We start from the raw sequence: 25,564 nt of genomic DNA, 5'->3' as shown, positions 1-25,564 counted from the left end.
CGGTCTCCATGGCATTCAAGTGGATGTAACAATCGTGACTGCCTATATATAGAATCTTTCAGTGAGATGTAGAAACAGATGTTGCATGAAGCATCTGTTATTTGACAAATGGGTTATTTTATCCAAATTTTCAGTGATCAATAGGTCATAGATTTTTAATATTAGGTAAGTTTTGAAAAACATGAAGGAAAATATTCAGTCATTCAAAGGGCTTTGAATTACTGTGAAATAATTTATGAAATCATGGTGTTTTGGAGGGTGGTTATAATAAACTGTGTGTAGTTGTAGCACCTTTGTTTTCATTCCTCATTCTCAAAACACATGTACACACACACACACACACACACACACACACACACACACAGAGTCATGAGAAAAAGGATTTGAAGATTTGTTAGTTTGAACTTTCTGACAGGTTTTATTTTGCAAATCGAGTTGTACAGAAGGTACTCGGAGAGGATAAATTGAAGTATTCTCCACAAATCTAATCAGAAAATTTAAAAAGTGAAAATAAATTACCTGTCATTTGTGGTCTGATATTTTAGCCTTAATTACACTGAGGGGAGTTATAAGATAGGCATATCTGTTTCGCTAAATATTGACACCCTCTGATATAAAGTTCGTAGAACTGGGGCAGGAAACCCTATTTTGAAAGCTGTCAAATTGAAACACTGTTTTTTTCTATAAATAAACTAAATGACAGAAGAGTACACAAAACAATAAACAGATTCTAGCTGAGAATTAAATCACTAAGGCAGAAGACAAGCTTTAGATAGCTGCAAAGCTAGCCATTACTTCTTATATTTCACTTTTCTATAAAGTATTCTAAGCACAAGATTTTTTAAAATAAGAAAATCACCAATAAATAATTTTGTTTAAGATTTTTAAGAGTCTATGTGGTCTTTTTTTAGGAATGAGAAATATATTTAAGGATTCATTTAAGAAAGTAGATAAAGGCATGGTACAGAATACCTAAATATTAATTTGTGGGATGTATAGACTGCATTATGAGAATACTCAAGTTGAAAGTCACTTTCTCATTCCTTTCAAACAAGAGGCTTTTCAGGTGAATCTTACGTTTTTTGTTTTTTTGGTTTTTGGGTTTTTTTGCAAATAAATTTTATTTATTTTTTATTTTTTATAGAAACGAGGTTTCAGCATGTTGATCAGGCTGGTCTTGAACTCCTGACCTCGTGATCTACCCGCCTCAGCCTCCTAAAGTGCTGGGATTACAGGCATGAGCCACCGCGCCCGGCCTGAATGTTATGTTTTACATTTAATTAGCAATAACAAGTAGGATTTAATTGTAACCAAACTCAGCTATTTAGAAGTATCTTGTTTGTAAAACAGTATAGAATAATGTCAATAATTTATGAAGAAAACCCAAATTACAGCATTTCAGAGCAAAAAGGGATAGAGGTCCTCTATCGCAACTTTATGTCATAGATGAAAACAGTGAAACTCAAAAAGTTTGAGTGACACACATCAAGTAAGTGATAAGAGTCAGGACTAGAACTCACGTCTCCTACTGCACAGCCTAATGTCCTTTATGCTAACTACACATATTTAATGGCTGGGGTGTTGAATACTATAATTAATTATACATTATGTAAATTATTAATTATCAAAATTAATTTTTTTGTCTCAGTTTTCTGTATTGAAGACATATTTGAGTTTAATACTATTACCCTTGTATTTCTAGCTATTTCTGAATTTTGTGAGTTATATACATTGTATATCAATAAGTTATAAAATAATAGCAGAAGTTGCTTCTTTTTTCCAGATGGGACAGCAAAACCAGAAACTGATCCTTCAACTTTGAAGTAGCTTTTTGTTTGTCTCTTTTCCCTTTATATAGGATGTCTTGAAGCCAAGAACGAAGACCTATTGAAGAGACGAAGAGTTAAGAGTTCATTCAGCTGTCCAGATGTATCCAAGTACCTTGTGTAATTTGGCAATAAATACATCTGGGCAACTGACTGAACTTTTCGCTTTTCATGACTCAGCTGGAACCCTCCACAACCAGAAGGCCCTGTTATATAGTGAAAAGTTTGTGATCTCTTAATCTAATGAAATGGGAAGTGGGAATTGCTTGTGGGTGAGGAGACACCATTGTAAATGCAGGTGGGAATGCATTTTAGCATGCAACTAAATTGATTTTTTAAGTATCTTGACATAAAGAGGATTTTTTTTTCTAGCTTGCAAAATTAAAATCAAATTAACAGAAAATTTTGATCTTCTTCCATCAGTGACACTTGTGATGTGCTTAACTCACCAGTATAAAATGACTATTTTATATTGTGATGGAGAGTAGCTGACAAACACTGGCAAATATTATTTGTATATTACAATATTTTAAAAATATCTAACCTCAAGCTACAGCTATGTACATGGATCCACTTAATGTATTTCCCTCAATCACTCTTTATCTCATGATGCAATTTAATTTTATTCATAGCAATCATCACTATTTGAAATTATCCTACCTCTTTGTTTAAATGTTTATTTTGTATATCTTCAGCTAGAATGTAAGCTCCGTTGGAGCAGGGGCCTTGTCTACCTCAGTTACTACTACATGCCCAGCATCTGGCATACTGCCTGGCACATAATAAGCAATCAATAAATATTTGAATATATAAAACTACTGTTATACAGCCTTTGGTCCTGCAGATCAGTTGGAGTTGGTCTCCAACACAGAGATTTAGCATATGGTTTGCTCCATTAGCTCTGCTCTCTGACAGCCTTCAGTTTATTGTGCTATGTGCATACTTATGCTGAGATAATGCCCACATAGTTCCACTACCACCTATGCGGAAAGTAGTTTCAAATTGCTGGACATTCTGCCCACTAAGGCAAATTCTCTCCATGTCCGTTACTACCATCACAGTGTGAATTGAAATAGCTACTTTAACTCTATCAATTGGGAAGTGTATGTTTTTTAAGTATTATTTTATGTAAATGGAATAGATCTAGCTGTGAAAAACATAATTTTATATACTGTAGAGTTTGAGTTAACTGTTGTGTTAGTTCACACATAATTTAACAATAATTACTCTCATGGAACATGTCAAACACAAGCAGAGGTATTTAGTAAATACAAATGAGGGGAAAATATATATGTTTTTCCATTTGAATTCCAAGTATAGGAAGAATAGGTAAATATATTTAAATAACCATTTAACACTATCTTGGAGGGGAGGGAATAAAAGTAATGAGTATTCTTTAAATTTGTTGATGATAATAACTGAAAAACTTTCTATCAAAATAATAAAAACTATCTGATTTGACTATAGTTAGCAAAGGTAAGTTTTTAGTATGACAAATGTATGATTTATTAGACAATCACTAGAGTACATTTGATATTGAAAGGAAATTTCCTACAACATTCATTATTCCTAAGGATAATTTTTGAATTAAATAATTTCCCCCAAAATTGTTGTAAATCTGTGCCACATTAATACAGTCTTCCCAGGACTAATCTGAACATTTATGGCTAATTCATTTTGATCTAGCCATCTGCTAAAAGCTCAGCGGGTATAATAACTAGAGGGATAATTTTTGGATTATGAGTCATAATTTCTGAACACTGAAAACTGATAAATATCAAATTCCTATATGTATCATTATTTTTTCAATTTTTAAATGCTTTGCTATAAAAAGTCAGACAGAAATGATTTAGTTGACTATATTCTACAATTTTTTTTGAGACAGTGTCTGTTGCCCGAGCTGGAGTGAAATGATGTGATCAGGATTCATTGCAGCCTCGATCACCTGGCTTCAAGGGATCCTCCCACCTCAGCCTCTTGATTAGCTAGGACCAGAGGCACGCACCACCATATCTGGCAATTTTTTTGTATTTTTTGTAGACAAGGGGGTTTTGCCGTTTTGCCCAGGCTTGTCTTGAACTCCTGAGCTCAAGAAATCCACCCACCCCAGCCTCCCAAAGTGCTGGAATTATAGGCATAAGCCATCATACCTGGCCTATTCTACATTATATTAAAAAAAAAATAATGTGAAATTTAGTCTTTCACTTTGACAGGAAATATGCTGCATCACTACGATGTGCTAATGGAATTTCCAGAAATCTAGTGTAAACTATGTCTTTTCATGGGTTAACCTCGACTCTCTAGTTTTTGTGAAAACATGAGTAGAAATGCTGCCTTTTTTTTTTTTTTTTCTCATCAATATCATGTTTGACCAAGTCTAGGAAATAATGAATAAAAAATAATATGAGCACAGAAAATGCAATTGAAACATAACCAATCTTTCTTTAATGCAAAAGGGTAGAAAAAATAATGGTAAAAATGAATTATAAATTATTAGCTTTAGAGGATGCAAGGCAAGCATTTTCAATAAAGTTGTAAGCTTCTATCCTCTCCAAGCACAATTGGCACAAAACCACAGCTCTTCCTTTATTCTTAGATAGTATCTTTTGACTTCACACCTTAAATCTCTTACCTTCCCATCAATCAGCCAGTTACTTTGTACCCAGCACTTGGCTAAGGATTGTGGATGTTACATTAAAAGTTTTTTGGTTTCTTTGGTTTTGTTAAATTTTTTTGAGACAGAGTCTCACCGTGTCACCCAGACTGGAGTGCAGTTGTATGATCACGACTCACTGCAGCCTCCATCTCCTGGCCTCAAGCCATACCCCCACCTCAGTCCCCAAGACCACTGCACAGTAGCTGGGACTACAGGCCTGCACCAGCACATGGGGCTGAGTTTTTTGCAGAGATGGTGTCTTGCTATGTCCCACAGTTTTCAACTTATTTTTTAATTACTTTTACTTCCAAGATGATTATTGATGATGACTTCTAAGTATTTCTGTGAGTGATACTGATTCTGATAGTTTGCAATTTATTTCCAAATGTCCAGTGGAGACTTGATTTTGGTTCAGTTGTTTTGGAGTGTTCACACTATTTTGGATGACATATGCTGTGTGATACATGGCATATAGGCACATGAGCATACATTTCACAGGCATGAATTAAATATAATACTCATGGTATGGAATCACACTTAAACTTTCACATTAATTAAGGTTATTCTGCAATATCTTGTGTAAAATTGTATTATTGAAAATTATATGAAAACTAATGTTTCCCGTTTGCCTTAGCAACTGTAGTTACTCTTATTGATGCCTGAAGATCTTACAGTGCTTTAGAGAGAGCATGAAAAGTTCTGTGATTTATGAGGTAGAAAGGAATGAGAGGTTGATTTGAGTGTGTATTTACTGATCCTGATCTTATTTCTTTGATTTAGTCTGTGATTTTCTCCTCATACTTGAGACAGCTAATTGGTTTTAGGTTAATCAATCTTTTTCTGCACACAAAATAATAAATATGCACTCATATGAACATTAACACATAAACACACAAATACTATATATTATAGAGTTGATTATAAATTATCAATAATTTATAATTATATTTATTTTATATTATAGTGATGATTATATTAATAATATAATTATAATTATAAATTATAACACTTATTAAATTATCAAACCTAGTTTCTAGGAGAATCTTATAAACTCTCATTAAAAAATTAGTCAATCATTTCATCAATTATCTCACAAGCGATTTTTAAAACATTTTCCAAAGCACAAGCCTTCCCAAATTTGAAAACTTGAATTTGCAAGTATTCTTTTTGTGTTCAAGTGACTTTGAAAGTTGCATTACATAGACAAGAAAGTTCTAGCCGGGCGAGGTGGCTCAAGCCTGTAATCCCAGCACTTTGGGAGGCCGAGGCGGGTGGATCACGAGGTCGAGAGATCGAGACCATCCTGGTCAACATGGTGAAACCCCGTCTCTACTAAAAATACAAAAAATTAGCTGGGCATGGTGGCGCGTGCCTGTAGTCCCAGCTACTCAGGAGGCTGAGGCAGGAGAATTGCTTGAACCCAGGAGGCGGAGGTTGCGGTGAGCCGAGATTGTGCCATTGCACTCCAGCCTGGGTAACAAGAGCAACACTCTGTCTAAAAAAAAAAAAAAAAAAAAAAAAAGTTCTATATATGCAGATCAAAAAGTTTCATTATAATTGTTTTGTTGTTTTTCAGTTTCTTTTGTTGATTGACCTTATCCAAGATTTAAGAAGTTTTGCATCACTTCCTGTTTTAGTAGAATTATTCACAGAACATTTCTTATTGCAAAATATCATCATCACAGCGACCTGGCCATTTGAGGAAACATGTAATGTAACATAATTTACTTTACATGATTTATATAATTTATTCCTATCACACCATGTTCCTAAACTTTTACCACCAGTTCAGGCGTATTTTCTATCATGTCTAGTCAGTGTTCATGCAAAGTTTAACAGCATGGGGAGACATGGTTTTGCCTACAAGTAATTTTAGTTAATAAATTGGAAATCTATATATATAATATTTTTTGTGATTATTACTCATTCTTCTCAATAAAATTGAAACAGAAAAATAAATATTTGATGTTTAATTGTTCTGCTTATATATCTCAAGAAAATATACATGTACAAAGCATAACAAAGCTGGCTAATTTTTAAAGGAATATAATATTTTGAGTAACAGTAATGGAATTCATCTATAGATAAAAATGTGGCTAATAAAGTGATTCATAAGATGATTATTATATCAAGCATTTTTTCTTATACTGTATTGGAACACCGCATATTTTACTCTATCATTGAACCTTTAAAAATTGTTCTAATATTTGGATACATAAAAAATAAGTATTGAAAACCATTTTAATATTTTTAGCACAAGGAAAAGAGAAGCATTTTGATATTTATTGAGAGCTAAGAGGCAAGATGAGACCTTTTGGTTTCCCTCATCATTTTTTTCTGTCACTTATTTTCAGACCTCCCAGAGAAAGAGATGTGTATGTTGTCTGGAAAAAATTTAAGGTTCAGAATTGGCCTGACCAATGGTGAGGCTGATATCACTCTCTCTCACACACCAAGAATATTTTGAGTTCCTAGATATCGGAAAGCCACATTTTATGTATTACTGTAGTAAGGGGATGATTTTGAGATTGACTTTTGTGTTGGTAGCACTGATAGAACTGACAAATGAGAGCTAAAGAATGAATAAGGCCGAAAACATTAAATATGTATCTTTAGTGAGAAGGATAGTGCTATTAAATGAGATGGGAAACATAGGGAGATGTGATTTCTTCTTGTCAAATTTTACTTCCAAATTTCTAGAAGAAGCTAGTAGCACTAAAGAAAGCTTATTAAGGCAGATTTTCATGAGCGTATTTCTTTTCTTTTCTTTTTTTTTTCAATTACACTTTAAGTTCTGGCATATATGTGCAGATCATACAGGTTTGTTATATAGGTATACACATATTTACAAACTAGACAAAAGAGATAATCTTTCAGTGTTATTCTATGTTCCCAAGCTATTCAATTCTCTGTCTTTCTCACCCTCTCTTTCACACATTCACACACATACCCCTAAATTCTTCTCACTGACACCCCAGTGCATGTGAATTTAACAGTGTCGTGATCCTGACTCTTAAATAGCTTTATAATATCAGAAAAGAATACAGTTAGATGTTTGGTGTGGGTAGAGAGCGTAATCAAAATCCTAATAGAAAATGCATCTTGTTAAATTTGCATCCAGTCTACTTTTGGCCAAAACTTTAACATACCAATTATAGTGAGTGCTAATTGATGAATAATCCACTATGTAAATATTTGGTTGGGTTTGATGTAGCAAATAACTCTTTGAAAAACAGCCTACAGAAATAAGAGATATTCACTCTGAAATTCTTTGATAAGTTGTTTGGATTTCCTGTTTTCTGCCTAGTACTTTAGAAGATGTATTGTTACTTCTCAATCCACAAAAGAAACTAAAGATTTTTGTTTCAATCATCTAATGTAACTAACTTTTAGTTTGCAGTTTTCTGTATTATAACATGTCCTCTCTTTTTAACATTATCTGTTGGCTACTAACTGATCAGTACTAGAGTGGTTGCTATATTTAGTACAGTAAATTTAATCAATTCATTTATTTGGTATAAACCTGTTGCTGCCCTAACAAGAATGTTGTTGGTTAATGCAAAAGTATAAAGAGAACTATGTTATTGCAGATTTCTTCACTTTGAAGCAATCAAAACTAGAAATGTTTAAAATGTGTTCAGTTTATACAATGCTTAAAACTTGCTTTGGTTTACCCTGTTGCTATAAGATGAAACTTTTTTTATTCTAGACCTGCTATTTAATTATTAGATCACATAATTTCTATCAATAGTTTGCAAACTAAGAAGAATATATTCTTAATTTCTTTCTCAAAATACTGATTTGAAGCCATGTGTACTCCAAGAGGGGGAAATTTGGTAGAAACCATGTGTAAAGAAAACATTAGAGTAAATTTTTAAAAACTGTGGTGATAAATAATTGAAAAATCTGCCCTATTTGCCGTATTTTATGACTTACACAGTATAACATGCTTGCCTGTTTGTTGAATTAAGTAATAACTGTTTCTTATTACCAATTAAGTGTATTTAAGTTTATTTAGTCGGTTTCTATGTGAGTTATCTGGACTTTTAACTAATTTTCTCTTTCTTCTTTTTCTCTCTACAGAAAGGATGAATCTAATCTGTTAATTGCCTCTTCTCAATTTTAAACTTTGGTTGCTTAAGACTGAAGCAATCATGGTGAACCTGAGGAACGCGGTGCATTCGTTCCTGTAAGGATATTACTAATTATTATTTTAGTAACAAGATAACTTTGCTTGGTAGCTTGTTCAACATTTAAAAAATGCTTCTTTATAACCAGCTATATATGCATCAATCTGCATACATAACTTGCATTCCAAAAGACTAATATTATGGGTGTTTCCTATTCAAAAATAATTAATGGGAAAAAAACAAGAATTTGGACTCTAATAAGCACCATATCTCATGTATTTAAACAAGCAATATGATGATAATGCCCTCAATTCAAATAATTCAATGTTCATGGTTACTTTTTCCATGAGTAAAACTTAGAAAGGAAAAAGTTTCTTTCCTTTTCCTTCTTGCATGAACTGAACAGTTAAGAGAATGAAATGCCTCTGGTTTTGTGAAGGATAGTTAAGGTAGCAAAATAAAAGGTCAGAAATTAGGGAGTAGGGACTTGGCAATGTAGCTGGGTGGGAAAAACAAAACAATGTCATCCTCAGAAGTCCTGATGCAGTGACCCAGTAGTTGCAGTCAATAGTATGCAACATAAAGGGGGTAGGTAAAGAATGAGATTCAAGTAATAGGCAGTTCCACATTTGATCTAATCCAGGTATACCTTCTTTTCACATGGTAAAATTTTGGAGTGGTTTCTTCCAAACCTACTTTTTGAGGAACAGGGCATAGAAAAAAAGATCCAAAGCTATGTATACTCTGATAGGTATATTTAAGAAACCCCAAATCTCCTTGCTCCTAGGTAGTCTCCTTTATGATTCTTGTAAAGAAGCTCACCCAGAAAAAGTTTACAGTGTGGTGGATATAAATTTCAGCAACATTGGATCCACTGCCATGTGCATCACGGTGGCCCATCTTGGGTGTGATTGTTGTGATGATAGTCACAAGTACGCAAGATTCCAAGAGAGCTAGAGCAAACAACTGGGAAAGAAAAGAGTGAAGGACAGTGATAAAGAAGAGAAAAATATGTTGGGTATGGGAAAATGAAAGGACAAGTATTCCTATCCCATGAGCCTGTGCCAATTTAGTATATAGCCATTGGCCCATATACCAAAGTATAGTGCTGCCATAAAGGGCACCAGATTATTCTGCTATGAAATTAATTAAAGAATTGATATATATTTTTATTTAATTCTGTTGAGAGAAACAAGAAACCATTCCTGTCTTCTAACAATGCCCATTGTCCTAGGTCATACAAAAACTCAGTAGATTTTAAATGTATTCATCTTTTTAAATTGAATTATTTTGTTTACAAAGAATGTAAAATTATATTTTCATTAAAACTTTAGTAGCAATGAGTAAACTATATGCATTTCAGAAAGAAATTATGACTTTCATGTGTTCCCTATGAGATTCCTATGAGCTTAAAAACAATTAGCCTAAGCTTTAAGAGCAAGACCTAAATTACTCCTCCTTTGTAAAAGGACTTTATAATTTCACATCGCATGTATTACAAATTAGGTTTAATTATAATACAGCCAATTTTTCGTTACAAAACTGTAGAATGAACTGTTAAACTTTAATAAAAATTATGAAATCTTGTCCATAGGTAGTGCTCAATAAAAATGTATTAAACTGAATTTAATTGAAACCAGGAAAGTGAAGCAAATAGTCTTTAAAAATTTATCCTAACACCATTACCTGATTTTGTAATTCACAACAGATATGTTTAGATCTGACAAGACTACTTCCTTCAATAATTCAGCGTTTGTCTCATGGATTTTTTAGTTTTGAAAAAATATTTCTGACCTGTAAAGATAGGCTACATAGCTACTTGAAACAGTCCAAACTCAAAGATACTCAAATTCATAATTCGACATAATTTTTGTGTATGTTTTTGTTATGCACAATTTTGTCCTGTACTCATCTACCATTTTTAAAGACATATGAAGGAATTTCGATGTTTTCACAATTTACTTAGAAAATTTGAAGCAGACTACATATTCCTCTAGGACCTTATTCTATAGGTTTAAGGATAAATATATTTGTCATTCTGCAATCAACAACTGAAGATGCAGTTTAGTATTTGAGATCAATTTTTGTGGGACTACTTGTCATGATCATCAGCTAATTTAAAACAGAACATTGTTTTTTATAATGTCAGGAGGACAAGTGTTTCATCAACTAGGCCAGGAAAGGCCCTGGAAAATGTCCTGTATTTAAGATTATTTTTTTCAATCCAGTTCTTCACACATAGACATCGTCTTGAAATAAAATTGGGGCTTAAATTATCCTGGCAAATTTTGAAATACTTGAGTTGGGATATAGCGATCATAAAATACTTCTGTTTAACTATGAAGGCAGACAGAAGGTAAGCTCCAGCATTTACTGAGGGACTATTATGACACAGGTATTATTTTTAAGTTTGACATGTATCACTTAATTTTCACAAGAACCATTTGATAGAGATCATCCTTGTATAGATAAAGAAGTTGATGTCTGACAGGTTAAGTGACTGGTCAAAATTATTGAGGTCATATAGCCAGCACATTGGCCACATGCCACATGCAATAAATACAGTGACAGAGTAATCAAAGCTGAGAACAACTAATTTGCTTCTATTTATTTGGTCCTTCGTTTCAATAATTTTTACTCATATTAATCACAGACTAATTATACAGATTTTGGAAATCAAAATTATTTTTGCCTATTTTCTTTGTTCTGGAAAAATAATACATTTGGAAGAATTTACTGATTACTTCTCATTATTTGATAAGAATTACGATTTCTCTGATAATGGTAGTAAGCAATGAGTCAATTAAATCACATATGTGTTTTCTCCACCTGGAGATACTATCTTCAGTTCAAAGAACAAGTGACTGGGATAATGACATAAAAATACTTAACATGGAGAACACATAGACTCTGAATGCTATTATCATATGTTCCATCTCCCTAATTTCAGAAATAATCTTCCTTTATCTTGCATAGAAAACAATATAGCATATATTGTGCAACCAGAGGCAATTTTATCCTCTATAAATAATATCAAAGTTGAATACATATAGGAAAGGCATCTTCATGTTGCTGTTTAATATTCATTAATAACTATTATGACACATGGAATAAACATAAATCAGTCATTCACAGATAACGTTCCTTGGTTTTAAGCAGGAAATGTTGAACATGCTAGGCTGTCTTGTCTATTGTATTTAAGAAACAACTGTGTAGCGCTGTCAGACATTTTAGGAGCTTACATTTTGAGAGAACACTTATGTATATAACTTGAATAAATCTCATATCGCCAGGGGCGGATAATAATTTAGAATGTGCAAATGATAACCACATCTATCTCTTGCAATAGCCTGCCACCTGGCCTGAAATTCTTACTGGTAGAATATACCTAAGGACCATCATGAGAAATGTACATTTTAAATGACTTAAGAGATTTAATTCCACTGCATGAAAAGTCACAAATCCATAGGTATTAATCATTACCACAAATTATTTTCTAGCCTAGAGCATGGCCCAGAAAATATAAGACAAACGTTAAGAAACAATTGAACCTGTATAATGCCACCATGCAAATGTGAGAAGGTAGAAACTGTTCTAAAAAGAAATGAATGGGTACTTTTGTCAAAATCCACTGTACCTCTTCCAAACACTTGCCTGAAGTTGGTCTGATGGCAACTTAATTCCTTCTTAGCTTTGGATCGAAAGACGGCAACTTCCAATTTCCTTGTTAGGGTAATAGATCCTTTAAGAAAATCTCCCTTCATTCTGTTACCAGCTGTCTCAGAACATATCTAAAGGAATTCATATTTTAAAAGTATAAAGAATAGGCTATTACAGCAAGTCAAGCAATACTATGGTTTCAGATCGCAGTAAAAATTTAAAACATAGACTTTGAAATCAGTGGGACCTGAGTATGGATCCCGTCCCCACCACTTACTGGCTGTTTTGGCTTGAAAAATTTACTTATCCTTTCTGAACCTCACTCAGTCTTCTCATCTACATGTTAGATATAAATTAGAACTGACATCATGAGGTCATTTAATAAGATCAAGTGAGATTATACATATACGTTTCAGCAAACTAAGTGCCTAACTCATGATAATTACTCAATAAAAGTTAGTGTTTTTTGGAGAGAAAGAGGAAATCCTGAGATTTAATTAAGAGAGTAGAAATGATGGTGATGATGACAATGATCCTTGAAGAAGCAGTTGTTTTGCATGAGAAACATATTGTAGATAAGCAATATAATATGCACCTGATTGGTTTTTTCTTCTTAATTTTCAGTGTGCACCTAATTGGCCTATTGGTTTGGCAATGCGATATTTCTGTAAGCCCAGTAGCTGCTCTAGTAACTGACATTTTCAATACCTCCGATGGTGGACGCTTCAAATTCCCAGACGGGGTACAAAACTGGCCAGCACTTGCAATCGTCATAATAATAATCATGACAATAGGTGGCAACATCCTCGTTATCATGGCAGTAAGCATGGAAAAGAAACTGCACAATGCCACCAATTACTTCTTAATGTCCCTAGCCATTGCTGATATGCTAGTGGGACTACTTGTCATGCCCCTGTCTCTCCTTGCAATACTTTATGGTAAGTACAATTTTATTCACTTTTCAATCTCATATTATAAGTTTGTGCCAGGTGTTATAGTTAAACACTCATAAAATTAATTATTTTACTTGTGACATCTGGAAAAAGAAAAAAGCAAATTGTGTGACAGAAGGAATTGGATATATGTATCATATTTATTAAATAAATCCGTAGCAGTCTTCAAAAAGCAAAACATACATTTTATAATATATTAAAATCATACATAGTTGCTCTCTTGCTTAGTGTCTTTTTAAACCATGAATGAACAGTTAGTTGCCTTACAATGTACTGAATGGAACAGTAACAGAAACGCCTTTCAACCCCTGTGTTCTGGGAAGTACACATACCTACTACCATCTCTGATACAAAGAAGGAAAAACAGGCCCATTTTCTTTAATAAATATATTTTAAGAAATCCTTTTTAAAGCTGCCAAACTAAGTGCTTGGCACAAAATAGGCACTCAATAATAGATATTCTTCTTGTTGATGGAGTCTATGATTTGTGTTATTACAAAGAGACAAGAGATGGCAAATTAATTACTAAGTATATAAGTGCAAGTGCACATTGTCACTATAAATATTCAGGCATTGAAAGTGTCAATATATTGATTTTAAAGAGGTTTTTAAATTTTTCTTTCGATTTTCTTCCATCCCTTCATTCTGTTCATTTTAACCTAAGGTTTTGTTTCTAGCTAATATTTATGATGAACAATCAAAATTGTTTATGCGATTCTACAAATTATCTTTACTAGGACGTTGGAGAGCCCAGTTTGAATTTAATTGCTAATATGCTTATCTCACAAAGAAGCAAAATAGACTTCCAGTTGTCTGGAGTGTATAATGGAATTAGACTAGAAGAAATAATATTGAAAGTGTATCTATTTGTTGAATCCTAAAAAAAAAAATACATCTAGAAAATAGTCTTTCATGAAATATAAAAATTAATTAGCCTGTTCTAAACCTACAGTAATAGTAGATTATCTTAATAGGCATTTTATAAAGTGTTCTCAGAAAATACGCCTTTCTTATTCTTCATAGAGTTTCAGTGATGTATTACCCTCAAAGCACCAGTATTTTATCGGCTCAGTGGGCATTTTAACACTCTATTGCTCCAAAATTAAGAAAGCATTACTGGAATGAAGTAAAACTGTGATTTAGAAAGTATACTTTGTTCTGTCGTGTCTGTTTTGCCAGCTTCTCCCTTTAAAAAAATGTGAGTGGCCAAATAATGGTATTAGCATAAATCCAAGTCTCTTAACATATCTATTTTCCTGCCCAAATAAACAAAAAACAATAAGAAAAACAAAAAAAACTACACAATACCACCATTAAGTGTAGACAACATTCAAATTTCAAATTACCTGTAAGTAGAAAAACAAACAGGAAATCACACCGAACTATCTATTAGGCTCTTACCCCATGCTGTTATGTAGAAGAGTACTCCAGGAAAAACAGCATGAAATAAACTAAGGAAAAGCTATTAGGAAGCCTAAGATTGATCTATGATCACCACAAGTGGCCGGGCATGGTGACTCATGCCTGTAATCCTAGCACTTTAGGAGGCTATGGCAGGCGGATCACTTGAGGTCGGGAGTTTGAAACCAGCCTGGCCAACATTGGGAAACTCCAGCTCTACAAAAAAAAAAAAAAAAAAAAAAAAGAAGAAGAAGAAATACAAAAATTAGCCAGGCATGGTGGTGCTTGCCTGTAATCCCATCTGATACACAGGCTGAGATGAGAGGATCACCTGAGCCCAAGAAGGCTGAAGCTGCAGTGAGCCCTGGTCGTGTCGCTGTACTTCACCCTTCGTGACAGAATGAGACCTTGTCTCAAAAAAAAAAAAAAAAAAAAAAAAAGATTAAAACTGTTAGAAAACTCAGAATAGAAGGGAAGTTCCTCAACTTGATAAAGGGGATCTACAATTATCCTTAAACAGACATTGTACTTTATGGTGAAAGATTGAACGATTTCACCTGAAGTTCAAGAATAAGATCAGAATGTCTACTTTCACTACTCTTATTCAACATCATACTGCAGGTTGGAAAGAAAGGAATAGAACTGTTTTGTTTTAAGATAACATAATGTCTACATAGAAAATCCTAAGGGATCTACAAAGAAGCTCCTAGAAATAACACAGTAGCCTGCTTCTAAAATGGCCCTGAGAATAGAGCAGAAGTGATTGGATGCTACTTCGGAGATTACATTAATAAAAGACTGTGACTTATTTCTTGCTTGCACTTTCTCTCTTGCTGGCAATCTCTCTTGCCCATTCACTTGCTTGCTCCGATGAAGCAAGCTGCCATGTTGTAAACTGTCCTATAGAGAGACCCACAAGGCAAGGAATTGACAGAAGCCTACAACATCCAATGTGGATCCAAGGCCTTCAACCCAAAAGCCAGCAAATTATATGAGCCATATGTGTGAGCATAGAAGTGAACTTTTCTCCAGTTGAGCCTTAAGGTGACACCTTGGCTGACACCTGTCAACCTGGCTGACACCTTGACTTTAGCCATGAAACATGCTGAAGAAGAGTATATGATATGACCGGATGCCTGATTCACAGAAACTGTGAAATAATGAATGTTTTCATAAGCTACTAATTTGGGGGATAATTTGTTATGCATTCACAGATAACTAGAGTAACTCTTAAGTCACTTTATTAAGCTCTTAGGATGCAAAGCCCATATGCACAAATAAATTGTGTTTCTATATAGTAGCGATGGAAATTGGAAGTCAAAATTTAAAAGAGTACCATTTATAATATCATAAAAATTATAAAATCATAAGTGTAAATGTACCAAATTATGTGCAGGACTTGTATGCTGTGATCTTCAAAACACTGATGAAATAAATTAAAGACCCATGTAAATATAGAGAGATCTATTTTGATTACGGATTAGAGGAATCAATATTATAAGATGTCAGTTCACCCCCAAAGAATCTGTATATTCAACACAATTTCAACCAAAACTCTCAGCAGATTTTTTTTAATCAAAAAGCTGTTTCTAAAATTTATGCAAAAAGGCAAAAGAACTACAATAGCTGAAACAGTTTTGTGAAACAGCAAAATTGAAGAACTCATAATACTGGAATTTAGGACTTACTGTCAAGCTACGGTAATCAAGAAGAATGGTATTGTTTGAAGGAAAAATACATATATGAATGGATATAAATAGAGGATCCAGAAATCAACAAATATAATTAATTTTTTTACTAAAAGTCATTTCAACGAAGAAAGAATAGTCTTTTCAACAAATGTTGTTGGAAATCCACATTCAGAAAAAGAATCTGAATTCATATTTCATATCTTATGCAAAATATACTCAAAATGGAATATAAAGCTAAATTTAAAATGCAAAACTACTAAACTTCTGGAAGAAAATAGAAGAAAATCTTTATAATATTGGGTTAGGCCAAGAGCTCATACCTATGACATCAAAAACCACAAGCCATAAAAAGAATGGATAAATTGAACTTCATCAAAATTAAAAGCTTTTGCTCTTTGAACAACAGCATTGAGCAAATGAAAAAAAAAGCCACAGATTGATAAAGAATATTCAGCAGTAACATATCTAGTAAAGAATTTGCAAGAACTTTAAAAACTCAAAATAAGAAAAATAAATGGCTAATTAAAAAAAAAAAAAAAAAACAAGTTATTTGAACAGACACTTCACCAAGAAGATAAGTAGCTATCAAATAAATACACAATAAAATGTTAAAAAAAAAAAAAAAAAAGCCACTTGCTGGGTGTGGTGGCTCACGCCTGCAATCCCAGTACTTTGGAAGACTGAGGTAGAAGAATCGCTTGAGCCCAGAAGTTCAAGGCCAGCCTGGGCAACATGGCAAAACCCTATCTCTACAAAAAGATACAGAAATTAGCTGGACATGGTGGTGCATGCCTGTAGTCCCAGCTACTTGGAGGCTGAGGTGGGAGAATGGCTTGAGCGCAGAGCCCAGGAGGTTGAGGCTGCAGTGAACCAAGATCACACCACTGCACTCCAGCCTGGTTGACAGAGCAAGACCCTGTCTCAAAAAAAAAAAAAAAAAGGAATGTACTTTAGAGTCTTACAGTAGAGAGGCTCAAAAGCAGACAGTTATCCTGCGATATGGCAAATAGGATGAAAGAGAACTATAGGATCAAAAAAGGTGGTCAGTGTAGTGTCAGAAAGCTTCCAGAGGAAGTGACATCTAAGTGGGATCTAAAAGATATGCAGGAATTAACCTCATTACAATCTGAGTGACAGAGTGAGACAATGTCTCAAAAAACAAAAACAAAAACCCAAAAACATTTTTAGTAATTAACCAAAAGAATAGTCATCCTATATCTTTAAGGAAAAAAATAAAAAATCGTTGCTGTTCTAAATCTATTTTCCTTATACACTGAAAGCAACCTTCAAATTGCCCCTTACTATTACATGATATTTCAATATATATGTTTTCATTCATAAAGCTATTATTTGCAGATTAAAGATAGGTTATAAATATGAGCCCATTTAATGCCCATATTGATAACAGACTTTAAGTCTGAAGTTAGGTGATAATGAAGACTTGAATTTTTCAACATTCCTATTGGTTTAGGCACTCAGATCACACCCATTTTTCTTGTGGTGGATTGGTATGTTTTTGTCTGAGTTGATGCATCTGTGTGTAGGTGCAACTACTTCAAGAACTGGCTAACTTAAACGGTACCTTCAGAGGCAGTGAAACATGAATCATCATTCCACCCCGTCAGTGTATTTCAAGTAACAATGAACTCTTGAAAAAAAAAATGATAAAGAATTTTGCTTCTGCTAAATTCAACTTGAAAACACTGAACCTGTAACATTTACCCTGCCATTGTTCAAATAATTTTTTCCAGCTTTCTTTTCCCATCCTGTTACCATGTCATTGTATGTGTATTTGAGGTGTCACATTTAATCTGTTCTGTCTTCTATTACTTTGAAGAAATTAGATATATATCTCAAATCTTTGTAAATAAATCAATTACATAAAGATATATTATTCAACTATCAACACTGTCTAGAGGTGAGTCTTTAAGAAAGTTGTATATAATTATTTGTATGTAGCTTTGCAAGAAACTACAATAATCATAGCTAACAGTTGTTTTTCCTTATGTGCCAGGCACTGTTTTAAGCACTTTACATGTATTTGATCATTTAATTCTTATAAACCATATGATTTAGATTCTGTTGTCATCCATAGTTTACATACAATAGAACAGAGGAATAAGTTTTTTTTGGTAATCCACAGAAGGCCACATAATTTGTATATTGTAGAGCAGGAATTTTAAACTAAGGCCGTGTGTGGCTTTTGAACCAATGTTTTTAAACACTACAGTAGACAGCAGAGAAAATGTCGCCCTCTTTGTCAAAGAGACAAACCTAAGTAAATACCTACAAAGAAAGGTAGCAGACACAATAAAAACACCAACATGTCCAGTTTTAATCAGACAGCAAGTTCATACACATAAGAGGAGGAGGTAATGAAACTGAATATGTATGAAATTATTGGACTAGAGCTGGGTGAAGGGAGTTCAGGAAGACTTCACAGAGATGGTGAGATGTCAAGAGCTTAGCAGTTGTTTTCATTGTATTTTTTTTATTTTCTATTTTTGTGGAGATGGAGTTTTGCTATGTTGCCTAGGCAGGTCTCTGACTCCTGGGCTCAAGGTTATTTTAAAATTCTCACAAAAACATAAAATTATAGACTTGAAAAGTGAAGATCATTCATTTGGCAGTCATTTACTGAGCACCTACCAATGCCAAGCACACATCTAGGTTCTGTGTCTGGTGCAGAAAACAAATTTCCGCCTTCATGCAGCTTACTTATTACTCATTTAGGCAATAACTTGCCCAGGGTCACATGATTAGACTACTTGACAGCAAAGTCAAAATTGGAACCTAGATCTCGCTGATTATAACACTATTCTTGTCATTGTAGCATGTTAGCAGTCAAAGTTTACATTTAAAAGGCAGGAGAAGATTTTGGGGAGAATATGGGACATGTAAGCTTAATTAGAGGAAAATTAAAACTCAGATTGTTCCTGAGAATACCAAGAAGGTAAGTATGCTGTTTAAAGAAATGCTTCAAAACGGGCAGAAATGAAGGTAATTTTGTGAATTGGATCAGTGCCTCAAATGTTCATTCGGTGTCACTCGGGTACTTACTCCACAATATGCTTCAAAATGACTATTTAAAAATAATGAGGCCTTTGGTTGTCATTGAGGTACTTAGTTCACAGTATACTTGAAAATGATTATTCTCACTCCCCTAAATATGTAACTTTTTTTTCAGTAGTGAATTTCCACAATGACCTCTGATCTCTAGTTTGAAAATATTGTTATTGCTATAATTTTCTTCCCCCTTCAGATTCCTACTCACTCCAAACTTCTGAGAAGATCGGCTATGATAGGATTCTTACCTGAGTTTTGCTTTTCATTAAAATAAAAAAAAAGCAAAAACGAAACAACAACAAAACAGAACTAATTTCAAAAAGACTAAGACCATTAAACTTAAGAGATGCAAACTGAGACCTGGGAACAGATATATCAGATATGTAACAATGTCTTCAAATTGCTAATGCAAATGAGCATACACCATTAAATGTATTAATGTTCAGACACTTTTTAATATAATGATACAGAAACTCTCAGGCTTTAGCTATTCAGACCATGAATAAGTTAGAATGAAATAAACCACTTAAATCAGTAATTTTTGGAATAATATCTTAGACAGCACATATTTATTTTAGTACAACAAAGGCATGCACAAATAAGAAAAATATTTAAATATATTTGAAAACGTATTATGTAATTTGTGAAAATCTCAATATCTCTTATGCAATAAGCTACATTTTTACTTACAGCATTATTATTTTTTCTTGCCATTCTTAGAGTATTTTCAGATCCCCTTCCAAGTCACCTAGCAAGTGTTCTCCAGGTATCCTTTGATTCTCTCAAAAGAAAAGCTTATGCCTTCTGGTCCACTGTACCAGAATTTTAAGTCTCATGATCCATAACTAATTGACTAGTGCAGTACAACAAAGAATATCATAAACATAGAGTAGCTGCCATAGCTCTATACATAAACACAGAGTAGCTGACAAAGCTCTATTTTTGCATCCAGATTGGCAAAACTCCCCAGGAGTATTATAATGCTGCATTTAATTAGCTACCACTAAAGTCACACTATCACCCTATTCGTCACCCAACAGAAGCCAACCACAGATGTTCCCACCCTTTGTTACCAGCCTAGCACCTCTTCTTTTCGTCACTCCCAGTTGAATTGCTAGTCCGCTTCATCCACAGTCAACTTCAGGAACCCAAGAAATTGTTTCAAAATATTTCTAAGTTCCATAGTAACAATTAGATCTTCTAGGCTCATATATATATATATATATATATATATATATATATATATATATAAACAACCTGTTATTAAACTTGTATTATTTGATTATAATTATATAATATTTGATAACTATTAAAAAACACATGATTCAGGGACAAGATGGAGTAGACTCACTTTTCCCTGATGATCTCCTCTAAATACAACTAAATAAATAATTTGATAGACATTTATAAAAAGGACTCTGAAAGCGCAAAGAAGATGAACTGGTTGGGGAACTCAGTACTTGAAGAATGACATTGTAGTGATTTCCCAATAGTTTCATTTTATCTCCAATATGTCTTGGTCTAGGTACTGGAGAGGACTGCAACTCAGGATTACTAACAGGTATAGACAAAACCAAAGAAACCAAAGCATGGACTTAGAAAACAACACATTTTCAGTGATGGGGGGGTTCATCTCCCTGTAGTAGCGGGAGTCCTGGGTGCAAGACAGAATGCATTCCCTCTAAGATTAAGGCGAGGATATCTATTCTCACCACTATTATACAATATAGGACTGAAAGTTGTTTTAAGTCACCAAGTTTGTGGTAATTTCTTACAGCAGTTATAGGAAACAATATATGTGTCTTCCTTTGTTGGGTAGCCATTGCAATAAGGCAAAAAAAGGCATATGATTAGAAAGAAATAGGTAAAACTGTTCCCATGTGCACATGATGTAATTGTTTTTGTAGAAAATCTCAAAGAACCGACAAAGAAACTCCTAGAATTACTGAGTTCAACAAGGTCACAAGGGTACAAAATCAACATGCAGAAGTCAATGACATTTTTATATTAACAATGATCATAGAGAAACTCAAAATAAAATTCAATATTATTTATGATAAAATACTCAGGTCTAAATGTAATAAAATATGTGTGAAATTTGTAGTTAACATTACAAAATGTTGATACATAAAATCAAGGACCTAAATAAATCAAAAGATATATACTGTTCATGGATTGGAAGAGTCAGCATCATAATGATACCAGTTTTTCCTTTATTAGTTTGTTTGACCTCTATAACAAACTACCACAGACTGGGTGGCTTAAACAACAGAGTTATTTTACCAAAGTTTCAGAGGCTAGAAGTCAGAGGTCAAAGTGTCGGTAGAATTAGTTTCTTCTAAGGTCTCCCTCCTTGGCTTTGTAGATGGCCATCTTCTTCTTGTGACTTACACATGGTCTTCCCTCTTTACTATGTCCACTTTTCTTTTTCTTAAAGGATACCAGTCATATTGGATTAGGGCCCACCCTAATAACCTCATTTTAATTTAATCACCTCTTTAAAGGCACTACCTCTAAATACAGCCACATTCTGAGGTACTGGGGTTAGAACTTCAACATATGAATTTTAGGGGGACAAAATTCAGGCCATAACACTTCTCAAATTTATTTTATGCAATTTCTATCAAAACCCCAGAAAGGATTTTTAGATGTGATCAAGCTTGTTTTAAAATTTGTATAGAAAGACACAAGGTTGCTAAAACAACCTTGAAAAAGAAAAAAGTGAGAGGAATCATTGTACCTCATAATAAGGATTACAAGACAGCTTCAGTAATCAAGACAATATCATACTGGCAGAGGAAGGAACACAAAGATCAATTGAACAGAACAGAGAATTCAGAAATATACCCACATAAATATGTCCAATTGATTTTTGACAAAGGTGCCAAAGTAATTCAATAAAGGAACAAATGGTGCCAAAGAAATTGGTCCTCCATAGTTAAAAACAAATGAACTTTGATCTAACTTGATACCTTATACCAAAATTAAAACAGATCATAGACTTAAATATAAAATGTAAAACTATAAAACTTTTAGAAAAAAAATGCAAAATTTTCAGATTCTAGGGCTTGGTAGAATTCTTAGATTTTCACAGCAAAAGTCCAATACATAAAATTTAAAAAGCTATAAATTGGACTTTATCAAAATGAAAAACTTTTGCTCTGCAAAATAGCCCTTTAAAGGAATGAGAGGACCATCTACAGAAGGAGAGAAATATTTGCAAATCAGAAATCCAACAAAAGAAGAATGTGTTAGTTTCCTATATCTTCTGTAAAAAATTTCACAAACTTAATGGTTTAAAACAACAGAAATTTATTGTCTCCCTGTTCTGGAGGTCAATAGGCTGAAATCAACTTGTCTATAAGGTCATGCTCCCTCCCTCCAGAGACTCTAGGAGAATATCCTTTCTTTGGGAATTTTAGATTCTGGTGACTACCAGCATTCTTTGGCTTGTGGCCACATCACTCCATTCTCTGCCTCTGTAATCACATTACCTTCTCATCTTTCTGAAATTTGCCTCTGCTCCCCTTTTATAAGGATACATGTGATTGTATTCAGGGCCCACCTATGTAGTACAGAATGATCTCTTCATCTCAAGATCCTTAACTTAATTACCTCTGCAAAGACTCCTCCTTATTGCCATACAAGGTAGCAAAGGTTCCAGGCATTAGGACATGGCTATCTTTTTGGTAGTAATTTTTCACCCTACTATAACTAGTATGTAGAACATATAAAGAACTCTCAAATCACAACAGAAAAAAAGTAAAAAATTTTTTAGATAATGTGCAAAAGATCTAAACAGACATTTCATCATACAGACTATAAAAGATGTTCGACATCAATTATTAGACATTAAGGAAATGCAAATTTAAACTACAGTGAGGTTTTGTAAATCCTAAAACCTTTAAAAGATCACTTGAGGCCAAGAGTTTGAGACGGGCATCACTGCAAGATCCTATGCCTATAAGAAACTTGAGAAGATAGCTGAATGTGGTGGTGCAGTCCCAACTACTTGGGAGGCTGGGGCAGGACGATTGCTTGAGAGTTTAAGACTGCAGTCAGCTGTGATCAAACCACTACCGTCCAACCTGGGCAACAGAGCAAGACCTCAAAAAACAAAACAAAATAAAAACCGCCCCAAACCACTATGAGATACTACTCCATATCTATCAGAATGGCTAGAATAAAAAATGGTGACAAAACTAAATTCTGCCAAGGATGTAGAGAAATTGGATCACTCATGCATTGCTGGTGGGAATGTAAAATGGGACAGCAGCTTTGGAAAACACTGGCAGTTTCTTACAAATCTAAACAAACAATTACTAAACAATCCAGCAGTTGCACTCCTGGGCATTTATCCCAGAGAAATGAAGATTTGTATTTACACAAAAACCTGTCCACTGATGTTTATAGCAGCTTTATTCACAATAGCCCCAAACTGGAAACAACATTTAACAGGTGAACAAACTGTGGCACGTCCATGCCATGGAATACCACTCAACAATAAAAAGGAATGAACTGCTGATTCTCACAACAACTTGGATGATTCTCCAGAGAAGTAGGCTGAGTGAAAAATGCCAATACCCAAACATAATATGCTGTATGCTTCCATTTATAAATCTTTCTATGACAAAATTATAGATATAGAGACCAGGTTAATAGTTTCCAGGGTTTAATGATAGGTAGCAGAGAAGGAAAGTGAGTCTGGTTATAAAAGAGCAACAGGATAAATCCAGTGATGTTAATAATGTTCCGCATCTTGGCTATATCAATGTCAATATCTTGGTTGTGCTATTTTACTGTAATTTTTCAAGATGTTACCATTGGAGAGAACTGAGTAAAGACCACATGTGATCTCTCAGCATCATCTCTTGCAACTAACTGCATGTCAATCCATACTTACCTTTAAATAAAAATTTCAATTAAAAATGTATATGTAAGGCATATATAAGTTGTGAAGCAATCCAGGCTCATTTCATACTAAGACCTGGAACTTCCATCTCTCAGGGGACGTTGATCTCTCTAGTGAGGATATATATATATATATATATATATATATATATATATGTGTGTGTGTGTATAATAATACATATATATGTAATATAATAATACTGGCAGCAGAAAATAGATACTATAGACAAATTGCTATTATTTTAGAAATTACATCCTTCAATGAGGACAACGTTTATAACTAAGGTTATAAAAATTTAAAAAAAACTGGAGTAAATTGTCCTTGTCATCATCCTATTATAGATTAACACAGTTTTCAATTAAATCCTGAAAAAGAAACCCTATTTTCTATAAATAATATTCCATAGACTGCCACAGCACCACCAACCCCAAATTTATATTTCAATCACATCTCATATATTTCCAATATAATTTTAATTTGTTGTGACCAGTTTAGCCACAACTTCATAATCTTCAAAAACATAATGAAACAAACAAACAAACAAACAAAACAGGAGAACTCCAAAATGTATAAGGCCAAGTTGTCTTTACCTTTTCTTTGTAAATTCTACTGCAGCAAAACAAGTACCTAAATCGTTCAGGTAAACTGGACATTCTGTGCCTATGAACTCAACTTGAAATTCTATAGTGATAGGACTCCAAAAAGCCACCCAATAAAAAATAAAATCACCGAATGTTCATATTCACCAACAAATTTTTTTCCTTGTGCGCTTAAAATTGCCAATGTATAGGTATCAAATAGTTCAAATGTGTTTAATTGAAATTTTGCTAACAGGATTATGTTATATTCTACAATTTCAATTTGTAATTACCATTTTATTATTTAACAAAAACAATACCTAGCCTAAATATTTCAGCTAATTCATATTAGGAAACCACCTCTCTACTTTTTGCCAGCCTACTAAGATTCCTGTAAAGAGATAGGTGTGTGTTCTCCACATTGTAAGATTAGGAGGAATAAAACCTTAGAAAACACAAACACACATACACACAAACAGGCAAACATGGAAATAATAAGCCTTTGCTTAGCCACATGTTTATGTAATCCTATGCCTCTTTCTTCTGTAAACAGATTTGCTACCCAAAGTTTTAATAATAATGATCACACTCATACATAGTGAAATTGTATCAATTTATTCAACTCAATGTACACAATTGAATATTATCACATGTATTTTGTTCATTGGAAAATACAATATATATATTATCC

General features: G+C 33.6%; 1 protein-coding gene across 1 annotated transcript in view; it reads left to right on the top strand.

The window, feature by feature from the left end:
* The window catches only part of HTR2C (5-hydroxytryptamine receptor 2C), a 279,985-nt gene that overhangs the window by 119,223 nt on the left and 135,198 nt on the right, over positions 1-25,564 (top strand). The window contains exons 3-4 of the mRNA XM_074391744.1: positions 8,566-8,671; positions 12,897-13,210. Of these exons, the coding sequence (XP_074247845.1) occupies positions 8,637-8,671; positions 12,897-13,210 (349 nt within the window). The 5' untranslated portion in view covers positions 8,566-8,636. The remainder of the gene's footprint in view (positions 1-8,565; positions 8,672-12,896; positions 13,211-25,564) is intronic.

The sequence above is a fragment of the Saimiri boliviensis genome, chromosome X (genome assembly GCF_048565385.1).
Source record: "Saimiri boliviensis isolate mSaiBol1 chromosome X, mSaiBol1.pri, whole genome shotgun sequence".
Classification (NCBI taxonomy): Eukaryota; Metazoa; Chordata; class Mammalia; order Primates; family Cebidae; genus Saimiri; species Saimiri boliviensis.
This window is presented reverse-complemented; position numbering and strand designations above follow the sequence as displayed.